Here is an 11,797-nt window from a genome sequence, read left to right as displayed (position 1 = left end):
TCAGACAGCGACGGAATTAATATATGAATACATTTACTTGGAGCTGTGCTTGGTGTGTTTAAAATATTATTACACGTACGTAGTCATTCAACAGATACTTGTGGTCCCCCTAGGAAGTGTGAAGCAAAGCGTGAGGTGTTGGGAGTCCAGAGCCGGGTACAGGAAGGCAGCATGGTCAAGGGCAGGTGTGTGGCCCTCGGTGGCGAAGAGTATTGAGTTCAAGTCCTGTCTCCCCCCCACGCCCACCCCGGGGCCTGATTTTGCTAAGGTGTTTTTATTCCCTCAGTCTGGAAGAATTACCTTCTACTTTGCGGGGGGGGGGGGGGGGGGTGTTGTGAGTTGCATAAAGCCTCTGGAAGAGCAGTTTGTATACAAAGGAAACCCTTCCTGAACTCTTACAGTCTCCTGCCCTCAGGAGCTCCCCATTTGCACTATTATTATTCAGATCAGCCTCTGTTCTCTGGTCTGGCTGGGGAGCCCGTGCAGGGGAAGGTAGCCTGGTAAGTGAAATGACAGGAAGAACAAGCACTGGCTTAGGAGGACTGGGAGTTCAAAGTCCAGAACGCAACGTTGATTGAGCACAATATCAGATAGTTGTCCTGCAAGAACCTGATACAGGTTTAGCATCGGATGAGGGTGCCAAGCCGGTGAGATCAGCTTGCAGGCATAGTCTCACAGAGCCGCCTCGCAACAACCCCACAGAGCAGGAGCTATTATTGTCCCCAATTTACAGGTGGGGAAACTGAGGCACAGAGAGGAGAGCCTAACTTGCCCGAGGTCACAGAACTAAGAAACCAGGATTCAGACCGAGGCACTCCAGCACTGGAGCCTGCGTTTGGGACCACTTAGTGCCCTTCTGCCTTCTGCCTCCTCCTCCAAACCTCATTTTACAGCCAGTGAGATTGTGGCTGATGGTTCTTGACAAAATTACTCAAATCCAGGAAAATATAGGGAAAGGTCAAGTAGAAGAAAAGTAATGGATCTGGAAGAAAATAAGGTCCAGCCATTTCTTTTCTCCAGGCTGAGCCTAAGAAACACCAGGCCAGGGGCGCTTGGGGGGCTCAGTTAGTGAAGTGTCTGCCTTCTGCTCAGGTCACGATCCCGGGGTCCTGGGATTGAACCCCGAGTGGGGCTCCCTGCTCAGTGCAGCCTGCTTGTCCCTCTCTCTCTGCCCCTCCTTCTTTTTGTGCTGTCTCTCTCTCTCTCTCAAATAAATAAAATCTTTAAAAAAAAGAAAAAAAAAAAGGAAAAAGAAACACAAGACCAATCAGGCTCCTTCCTTCCTTTGCCCGGTTTCCAAAGTGGCCCAGCCAAGCTCTTCTCTTGTGGGATGTGCAGTTTAGAGCTTTCTATAGGTTTTTTTTTTTTAAGCATCACATTTTAAATCGGCTTCACTCCCTTTTCCTGAGAGGCATTTGCTGCACCATTTCTCCTATTCTCTGCTGAAAGCCCACGTGGGCAGCAGTGCGGGGCTTGTGCTGCCTTACCGGCGCTTGCCGCTAGAGGGCCATGCGCCTGAGATTTCAATTTCAATGCATCTTGGTAAAAACTGGCCCACAAAGGTCTGTTCCATGCAAAGAGTAATTTTGTAGACCTGTTGGTCACAATCTAGTTCATTTGGAAATCTGTGAAGGGGAAAATAAGATCACACCCATTTCACAGAAAGAGAATCTGAGAACCAAGCCCTTAGGGGATGGGGTGAGTAGCTTCCATCTTTAAAAATCAAGAGTCAGAGGAAAGAAAGCGAGAGACAGGAGCTCGGTGGTCCCGAGTCCCAAAGGCCACATGAGGAATTCCTGGGCACCAGTTCCCTCCCAGGCTTGTTCTCCTGGAAGACCCAAGGAGCTCTTCTTGCCTCTGCCTCTATTCCTTCTCCCCCACCTGCCCCTGGGGCTGTAGGATACTAGCAATTTGACTGGGTGAGCACACCAGGCAGAAGCAGGGGCAGGTTAGAGAAGGACCATGCTTGGGAGTGGTGCCTCAGCTCACACAAAGGTGAGGTATGCTTTTATTTGAGGGGAAACCCAGTCTGTTCAGTATCCTTTTGGGACTTCTCCATCCTATGACGAGTCTCTTTATTTCTTCCTTCATGTCCCTCCCTAGCGGGGCTGCCTTTCACTCACACCTGGCTCATTGCTTCAGGTGATGTCTTCGCTGGTCTAACTCTGCAAGTCTCTTCCCTCCAAGGTGTCCTTACACTGACGTCTGTATTCTGACATTCAAGGCTTGCCGTAACTGGATTCCACTGGGCCTGCTGGCGTCTGTGTATCAATACTTGCAACGAGCACCTTCTACTAGAGCTGGCTGGTCATGTTCACTTGTGTTCAATAGCGTTTATTGCTCACAAGCAGGGTACAAGGTGCGACGTTGGCTGGGGGCAGATGCCAGGGGAATAACACTCTCACCTCTCAGGATCACTCTCTGGTCATGCAATCATGGACCTCGCCCTTCAGTACATACGTGCACTGTGGAGGGAAACAAATCCCGGTCTATACCGTGAGGCACAAAGAAATGAGTGGCAGTGATATAAGGACCCAGGGGGGGAAAGGAGGGCAAAGAAGCCATCCTTAATTTGACCCGTGATACCAGGGAAAGCTTCACAGAGGAGGTGATGTTGGAGCTGAGCATTGACGTGTGTGGCAGGTGTCGGGGGTGGGGTCGCACACCGAAGCGGAGAGGCTCTGCTGTCAACGGCAAGGGACTGTGCACGTGCTCCGCGTGTCGGGGGCGGCGCCCAAAACACCCCGCACAGACCCAGGCCTCTGCTTCTTTCCCGTGCTTTCCTCAGTTGGGTGCCATCATTCTCAGCCAGATCCTAGCCTTCCTCCAGAGCCCGGCCTCAGTCCCACCTCCTTCATGAAGCCTTCCCGGACTGTGCTACCTCCTGCCACCCCCTGGAACGTGTAATTCGGCATTTAACTGTAGTGTCTGTGCTTGCCCTGAGCAGAGCAGCCAGACCAGGGCAGACGTTATGCTCGCCTGATACGTTGGGGGTCTTGCAGCCCCTGACGCTGTGCTAATGGTGGTCAGGGCTAGACAGTTCCACGGACCCATTCACTGGGACTACCACCTTCCTTCTGGCTAAATGCAGCTTATTTCTGCTGCCCAGCCTGGGCTTGTTCGTGGGGATTTGGGAGTTAGCTGGCTCTGGCGCTCACACCTAAGGGAAACGGCTCTTCACATGGTGACTTGAATGTTCTGCTCAGCCATGGGGGATTCCTCCTCGGCGCTGGCGGGAGGGGCAAGGGCATCGAACCAAAGCGTGAAGTCCCTGGCTCTCTGGACCGAGCCTTAGTGACAGGGGTGAAGCCAGTTTCATCACCTACACCATCATCCGCGTTCCCTCTGAAGAACGGCCCACTTCTTCCGAGGTCTCTTGTTTCCGTGGTTGGGTTGCACTCAGCTCCCCTAAAGCGTCCAAAATAGAGCCGGCCGATGCCTTTTGGTGAATGGGGTACTGGGTAGTGTCTCTTCTTGCCAAGGCTGCTTGGAATAGGTATTAGTTTAGTTCTGCAGAGAAATGGAACCAACAGGACACATAACTATGACAAGGAGCTGGCTCGTGTGCCTGTGAAGACTGAGAAACCCCAAAGTCTGCAGCTGGACAGCGGACCGTGTCTCCAGCCTAAGTCCAAAGGCCTGAGAACCAGGAGAGCTGATGGTGCGAGTTCCAGTCCAAGTCCAAGTCCTAAGGCAGGAGGACTGACGTCCCAGCTCCAAGACAATCAGGCAGAGAGAATTAATTCCCCTTGACTCTGTCTTCTTCTAGTCAGGCTCTTGAAGGATCGGGGATATGCAGCCATCCCGAGGTGGGGATTCATCTGCTTTACTCAGTGGGCCGATCTGAATGTTAATCGCAGCCAGAAATGCCCTCATAGATTTCCTCTAGAATCATGTTTAACCAAATATCTGGGCACCCCATGATGACCAGTCAAGATGAAAGCCTGGCCAGAAAGAAAATCTTATGAGGCTTCTGAAGCAGGGCCTGAAGAGAAATGCCCCAGCTGTCTAGTCCCCACAGAAAGCACTTTTCCCAGCATTCCATTTGGAGAGCGTGTCTGCACAGCTGAGAACCACACCTCCACTGGCTTCCCAGGTGACACTCTCATGTCCGGGTGGGCTGGTCCAGCCACCTGTCCCCTGCACGAGGTTCCTGGGCAAAGGGGCACATAGAGGCTGAAAGCCTCATCAAGCCACGTGCTTGGAAGGGGCTGCGTCTGCCTCAGGGAAAGGGTGCTTTCATCTCATTTGTCCAAGGTGTTGCGTGGACCATGGAGGCCACGCACCAGGGCTCCTCACAGACATTGAGTGTGATCAGAGCAACCTAGGTGGTGTGCCACAGCCTAGGACAGGTGTGCAAAATATCGATCCTGTCTACATAGGGGTTGCTGGGAAGGGTCATCACCTCCAGTCACAAAAAGTCACATATTGGGGTGTGATGGTTTGCAATCTCCAGGTAAGAGGTGTACAGAGAAAGTCCGGGTCCGGGGCATCTGCCGGGGCATCGATGGCTGTTGAAGCTCCGTTTCCACAGGGAGAAGCCTGGCCGGGAGCCTAGATCACATTTTCATAGGTGGAAATCCCAGGAGGTTTGCCATCCTGAGAGCTGGCTTTCCCCATCTGTGCACAAGAGGGAGTGGGAGCCGCAGGTTAACGGAGAGATGCTGCTGGGAAAGCCAGGCCGGGCGGTACCCGGAACAGACACAGGCACAGGGAGAGGCCTCGGGCCTCCTGGTGCTGGCAGCATCTGGGCCAGCAGGGCCTCGCCCTTTGCGGAGTCCCTCGCCTCTGCTCCAGTCACCCACGCGCAAGCCCTTGCCCAGAAAGCAGCAGCAGGAGGGAAGGGGGCATTGCATTGATTTTGATTATCGGCTTGGGCAACATCCGGGCTCAAGCTACCTGCCTTCCTTGCTCCTAGCTGAGCCTCGGCTCCTTCTGAACCCCCATAACTACAGCTCGCATACTGGCAGGTCACCTCCGCTAGCGCCCTGTGCTCTAGTTACGTGGAGCACTGCAGACAGCCTTCCCGCTGGCTGGACGAGTCTCAGTCCCTGGGGGAGACCTTGGGCCTTGGGTTGGCAGCTGCATCACCCGCGGTCCCCAGGACTCGCCCCTCCGCCCACGGGGTCCCCCAGATTCACTGTGAGAACATGGCACAGGCTCTTGGTCCTGACGTGCTGGCCACTGACCTCCCCTACTGCCTGGTCCCCCAAGGGCTCCCTGGTCTCGGGGGACGCGAGCCACAGCGTGGAGCGCTACACCGCCCTGGGCAGCACGGTGCACTCCAGTGTCATCAGGCCGATAGGCCAGGTGCCAGCACTGCCGAGGGCCCAGCCAACCTGGAGCCTCCCCACACCCCGCTCCCAAATAAAGTGGACCCAACAGGAAACACAATTCTTCTCAAATTACATAATGACCAACCAATAACTGCCATCGATCTCGTCTAGGGGACGCGCTTTGAGATGCTGCAACCCTGGGCCCTGATGAATCCCTCGGAGCCAGTCCTTGCCAGTGTCACCTCCCGTGTCCTCCCACTGTCCTTCAGATCCCGGCTTACACATGCGGCTCCCTGCCCCTCACTTCTTCCTTCCCCTTCCCCTGTCTTTTGTGCCTCGGTTGTCCCTTTGTCTCCTTGTCCCTCTGTCCCTCTCCTGAGTGTTGAGGAAGCGAAGTCCCTTGTCTCGCACTCCAGGACGCAGGCTTAGCGTCCCACCCCAAGCGCCCTGTGCACTGAGCTCTCGTGCAACCGTCCTGCGAGTGCAGCTCCGAGGTGCCCTCTACCGAAGCAGCTCTGAGGTCTCATTTCCCCACCCACTTGCAGCCAATTTCCTAATGTTTCCTCCCAGTCTTCATTTGTTCTCACAGCTTTCCCTTCCCCCTAGACTTCCTGGGTTCCTATTTATCTTTCATGATGATTTTGCTCAGTTATCAAACAGGAACACTGACAAAACATTTGATTCGCCAAGAGATCCCAAAGCTGTCCTTCTGACTGTCGCAGAAACGAGGGTCCTCTTAGACTGTGACAGATGCCCCACACCGAAAATCTTCCTCCCCTCCATGCCTTGTCCAGAGCAGGACACTGAGGCACAGAGCTCTGTGAGTGTCGCTGCTCCATTGCGAATTGTTGTGCAGGTTGCACACTGCACAAGTCAGCTGACAGAGGAAAGGGGAACCGAAATTCAGCCTGTGTTCTACTTGCCGGTCTGGGCACCTGGTGTGGGCCTGTGTCTGTCCAGAGGGGGGCACCTGTTGTCTAATTTTATTCTGTGAGCCGGCTTGGGCCCAGCTGCTCTAAAGGCTGGAGTTTCCACACCGCAGTTCAGACACTTGGGGGCTCCTGCCCTTAGAGGCAGGCTCGGCATCCCCAGCAGGCCAGCTTTTGGATGGCCGTGGACCAGGGAGCCGGGCTCTGTGCAGGTGTGAAGCACCTGTGGGCCAAGGCCCTCAGCGGTTAGTCCTGAGCAGGGCAGGGAGGAGCAGCAAGGGCACCCGCTGGCCCCAGCTTGGATGGACAGGGTACAGCAGAATGGCTGGAACAGCCAGAGAACAGCAGAATGGCTGGAAGGAACAGGGAAGAGCAGAATGGCTGGAAGGGACAGGGCAACAGTGATACAGAATCCCAAAGGATTTACCTTATCAGTCTGCAACGTGGAATAAATCCTGTTCACTGGCTCCTCCTTGGCAGGGAGATCCTGCAAAATACCCATCTTCCCCTCAGTGAGGTGCCCGGGGAAAACCTCGCGAGGCCCCCTTCCTGCCTCTGCCCGGCCTGCTGCCCCCCCTGCTTCCACTCCCAGCAGGAAGCCTCCTCTCCCTGCCCCAGCTCTGGTTCCATCCCACCTCGGAGAGGGTCCGGGCCAGGTGTGGGGCGGGAGGAGTGGGTGGCAGTTGGGTAAAACCCTCAGGAGCCAAGAGGAGGGGTTTGCATGGTTCAGACTGAGTCTCGCTCACTGAAGATTTGGGCGCTGCGGACCTAGCCGCCCGTCAGTCCGAGCACAGAGCCAGGTGGACCAGTCCACTCCTGTAGACTTCAGGGGGGCAGGCCGGTGCTTGTAGAAACCTGGTTCAGAGTGGAGGTGGGGGCGGGGCAGGCAGGTGGGAAGAGGGGTGTGCCCCCGCCAGGCCAGGAAGTTGAGTTCAAGAGGACCTGGGGTGGGGGGCTCCTGGGGAGGCGGCTCAGTCAGTTAAGCGTCTGCCTTTGGCTCAGGTCATGCTCTCAGGGTCCTGGGATCAAGTCCTGTATCAGGCTTCCCTGCTCAGTGGGGAGTCAGCTTCTCCCTCTCCCTCTGCCTCTCCCCCTGCTGGTGCTCTCTCTCTCAAATAAATAAATAAAATCTTAAAAAAAAAGGGGGGGGGACATCTTTCTGTTCTGTGCCCTTAGAGGCCCCTTAGCCTCCTGTTCCCGGGACGGTGGGCACCTAGCAGCCCTCCCTCGTGGAGGGCATTCCGCACCTAGTCAGGCCTCTCGGCTCACCCAGAGCCAGACCCCCATGTGGCAGCGGACGGCCTCCACCCTGGGGCTGCCATGGGGGGACGATTGGCCACATGGGGGGACTCATGGCATCCTTTCCCTGACACAACGATGCTTGGTTGGCCTGCTGCCCCTGACTCCCTCTCCTGGGGGAGGGGGGTGAGGACCCATGAGTGGCATCAGCTCACCTTGGATTGGGGGATTTCATCGTAGATTCTGCCCTCCGTGGGCGGGGCGTCCCTCGTAACCATGACGTAAGTGTATATTGTTTTCTTTGAGATAGCATCTGGGTCACAAAGAAACACGGAAGCACAGTGCGTGAGAGGCCGATGGATTTTAGAGATGACCTAGTCTAAGCTTGTCTTTTTAAGGTAAAGAAATGAAGCCCTGAAAAGTCAAACGGCTACCGTGGTCCTGAGAGGGAGGCTCGGGTCCTGGGCCTGCCTCTCCCTCTTGTGGGGATTCCACGTGGTGTGGGGGGCTCCGGCTCAGGCCGGGCTCGCCCAGGGCTCGTGGGGACCCTGTCTGCTCTGGAATCCCCGTGAGGCTGACGGGGTGCTCCCAACCCGGGCGGGCGCTCAGGGGTAGCTTCCTCGCAGGGTCTTTCGTGGCATCTCTGGCACGTGGCACTGACGGCCTCGCGTGGCTCTCTGTCTTTTCATGCGAGGGTCTTGCTTTTTCAGCGAGACTGATCCTCTCTAGTGAAACGTTGTGTTGGACTCCTCCGTGCACCCCTTCCTGTCACCACCCCAGCGTGAAGCACGGAGAAGATACTCGACACACATGCATTGTCTGCTCGACTGAGCCACGCGGTCAAACACGGACGAGGCTCCCACTGTGCGCCGGGCCCGTGTGAGGCCACGGGAGGCAAAGACCAGAGAGACAAGTCCCTACTCTTAAGAATTCCTGGGCTGGGAAAGCATCCATTCCAGTGTGTTCCTCTCCTGGCTCCTAACATGGAACATTCTAGGGTGAAGTTGAAAAGAGAGGGCCAGAATTTGGGGCCTCGTGTTTCAGGGCAGCAACATACCCACAAGTCACGGTGAGCTGAGCAGCACACAGAGTGAAATCCTGTCCCAGACCCTGCCTCGGACAGGGCCAGAGCGCCAGACCGGGGGCTCTCTGTCCTCTCACCGGTAGATGGAAAACTAGCACTTCTTCCTTCCCAAGAGACTGTGAGCGATTGAGGACAGGAGTCTCTCGGAGGAACCCCGAAGATCGCCCATGGCCCGAGTCAGGTTTGGGACTTCTCCCCATCACTCGCGTTCGAGTTCAAGTCTCTTCCCTGGAATGCCTGCTTCCGTGCCCGGCCTGGGCCGTCAGTGGTGAGCACAGTGCTGACGTTTACTGAGTCCCTGCTACGCACCAGGCTCTAGGCCAAGTACTTCATCTGGGTAATTCCAGATAATTCGCTTAATAAGTCTGTGCATCGCCTGCCGTTAGTACGTCTGTGATATACCACTGACAAAACTGAGGCTCACGGGGACGGATCATGCGTAGCTGATAAACGGTCAAGCTGGGACCCTGGGCCCAGACCGCCGGCAAAGCACAGGCTGAGTCTTAAACAATCTGCGGTGAGCTCCTCTCTCCCATTTGTCCCCCCGGGGAAAGTGGTGGCTGAGAACTTACCGGAGTTCTTACGGAAGGGCTTCAAGAAGGCACCTGAGGAATCAGACCCAAAGGAGTGTCAGGAACATGGAAACAGAGGGGGGCCTCTCTACATCCGGGCTTGTTATTATGATTGGAGGGAAAGGAAGATTTGGAGAGATCATGGGGTTAGGAGGAATGGGAGGGCATAATGATCCTGTGGGGGCCTTAAGATGCAGAGTCCTGCATTGCAAATGCCACAATTACCGAACGATCCAGAGGGATCTAGTGATGCCCATGGAATGCAAACTTAGTACCTGTCCCTCAGTGACTCTCCAAAGGGCAAAGTCAAAATATGATGGAATTGGAAGTGACCCAGGAGTCCCGCTAGTTCAAATCTCATTTCATACGTGAGAGCACTGAGCCAGAGAGGGAAAGACACAGGTCCAGTGAAGCACAGCTTCTCAATGGCAGTACTAAATTCACACCCAGGTTCAGGGCCCACCAGATACTGATGACACCAGGAACAGATTCTGAAGCCCACTCAGGGCACTGTCATCCAGCGGTCATCGCTCTGGAGATGGTGACATGGAGGAGTGGGGGTTGGAGGAAGGCGGATTTCCCGGAACAAAGGACCTCTCTACACCCCCTTGGATAAATGACTTCAGTCCCAGGAAGGAGGCAGGTGCATTTCCACATTGTACCTTCTGGAAAAATCCTACCTTGTCCTCTTTTGCACAAAAGGAACAAAAGCACTGAAGGCGCAATGAGTATAAGCAGAAAGAGCACGGCCAGCCCGCTCAGCAGCCCCGTGTGGCGAGTACGGAGGCCTGTGGCAGTGTCTGGAAACAGAAGAGACAGTGAGACTTGGCTCTCAGGAAATAGGCCCATGGGCTTGGCCACACTCGGGGGCACTATCAAAATGGGGTGCCCTCCGGGGGAGGGCCGAAGCTCCAAGGGAAACTGGACTTTCTGCTATTCAAAGTCGGCATGAGAAACAGAATCAGAGGGCCAAGCTGGGGCAGCCTCAGAACGCCCCAAACGCCTGGCCTGTCTCGGAAAGCTCTGGCCTCTTTTCCAGCCCTTCCCTGGGGACCAGGCCTGGCCTGAGGGAGGGACACTCCCCACCCAGTGCAGGCCGCTCTTTGAGTGAGTCTTGGAGACTGCAGGAGAGAGGGACAGAGCCGGTTACCTGCACAGAGCTGCTGGGCAGAAATGGAGTCCGAGCTGTTGCTGACGGGGTTCCAGGCTGTACACGTGTAAGTCAGCTCTTGGCTGTCGGGGGTCTGGAAGATTCGAATTACATTCCCCTCTTCCCCCAGGGGACTCCAGCTATATGTGACATTCTCTTCTTCTTTCTCCACAGAGCATATCAAGGTGACATTACAGGTGCTGTTCCTAGATGTCATTAAACTCTGCGTAATTTTTGGCTTCCCAAGCCGACCTAGGAGGAGAAGGCACATGGGTCAGGGGCGAGCAGGAGTTCACCTATACCAGGAGAGCCCCCTGTTAAATTTCCAGAAATTTTTTCAAGAGCGTTGTTAAACACAGCCATCATGAAAAATGAAATTTTAACAACGCACAATAAAATAAATTATATTTTTAAAAGCTAATACAAACTCAAAACTCACGACTTTTTTTTTGGCCAATTTACTCTTATCTACGCTTTAAAAGTTATCTACGCCAATCATAGCTGTCTTTTGTAATGATATACAAAGTCTTCCCAATTCAGCAAGTTTTAAAACACAGGAGTATTTATACCACAGTTATTGACAAATACTGGAGGCGCCTGGGTGTCTCCGTCCGTTAAGCGTGGGACTCTAGATTTCGACTCAGATCATGATCACAGGGTCATGAGATCAAGCCATGCGTGGGATGCTTAGGATTCTCTCCCCCTCCCTCTGTTTCCCTTTACCCATCCCTCCCCCAAAAAAGAAATTGGCAAATGCTCGAACTTGGGCTGGGTCAACTGCTCTGCAGATTGCAGCTCTAGACTCAAGAAAACAATGGAAGAATGATGGCAAAAGTCGATTAAACTTAAAAGTGCCTCCTGTCTGTAGGCATTACATTGTGAATAGCACCAAAGAAACTAGGAAATATTCTTCCAGTATTTGAAAACCATTATCCAACTCAGCAAAGAAGTCCCTCACGTTGACGTGCAAGCGAAGCTCTGAAATGTATGTTTGTTGAGTACTTTTTCCTTATTAGCTCGCTTCAGGAACCCAGCCGCCAGGATTCTCTCTGGCTTCTTCATCCATGGCACCTGTAGGCTGGGAGGTGGGAACATGCCGCAAAACGCAATGAGAGCATTCTGTACATATGACTGGCCCTAAGGATGAACGATAAAGACCAGTGTAGAGTCATTACCATTTATGAAATCACGTGCCGCACGCCCTTTGTGCCACACGTGCCACCGAGAGCCGGCTTACCGCTGCATGAAACAGAATTTAAAAAAAAAAGTTTTTTTTTTTTTGGCTCTGCTTTCCGGTGTGTTTTCATTAAGTTGTTTTGTTTTGTTCTGAAGTGCCCATGGTGAAAAGTTAAAATCTCTTTAAAAGTTCATTTTAAAAAATGTTTTTACTAAAGCAATCAAAAGGTAAACTGTCCAAGTTGTAGGCTAGTAGAGGGTTACAGAAGAACAATTATATTTAGGTTGAAGTAAGAGCTATCTGGGGCCAGCAGAAGGAAAGGGAAGATCTTCCCTTTCCAGCAGATAAGAAAATGCCCACATTCCGTGTT

General features: G+C 53.8%; 1 protein-coding gene across 3 annotated transcripts in view; it reads right to left on the bottom strand.

Annotated features, from left to right (window-relative positions):
• Positions 1-313: 313 nt before the first annotated feature.
• The window catches only part of LOC100479123 (SLAM family member 5), a 33,465-nt gene continuing 21,981 nt past the window's right edge, over positions 314-11,797 (bottom strand). For all 3 annotated transcript variants that reach the window (XM_011236296.3, XM_019809194.2, XM_011236295.3), the window contains 6 exons: positions 10,251-10,502; positions 9,781-9,900; positions 9,101-9,133; positions 7,660-7,757; positions 6,633-6,692; positions 314-4,620 (listed from right to left, as the gene is read on the bottom strand). In XM_011236296.3, coding sequence (XP_011234598.1) covers positions 4,555-4,620; positions 6,633-6,692; positions 7,660-7,757; positions 9,101-9,133; positions 9,781-9,900; positions 10,251-10,502 — 629 coding nt within the window. In that variant the 3' untranslated portion in view covers positions 314-4,554. The remainder of the gene's footprint in view (positions 4,621-6,632; positions 6,693-7,659; positions 7,758-9,100; positions 9,134-9,780; positions 9,901-10,250; positions 10,503-11,797) is intronic.

The sequence above is a fragment of the Ailuropoda melanoleuca genome, chromosome 8, assembly GCF_002007445.2.
Source record: "Ailuropoda melanoleuca isolate Jingjing chromosome 8, ASM200744v2, whole genome shotgun sequence".
Classification (NCBI taxonomy): domain Eukaryota; kingdom Metazoa; phylum Chordata; class Mammalia; order Carnivora; family Ursidae; genus Ailuropoda; species Ailuropoda melanoleuca.
The sequence above is the reverse complement of the archived record's forward strand: the minus strand, read 5'-3'. Positions and strand labels throughout refer to the sequence as shown.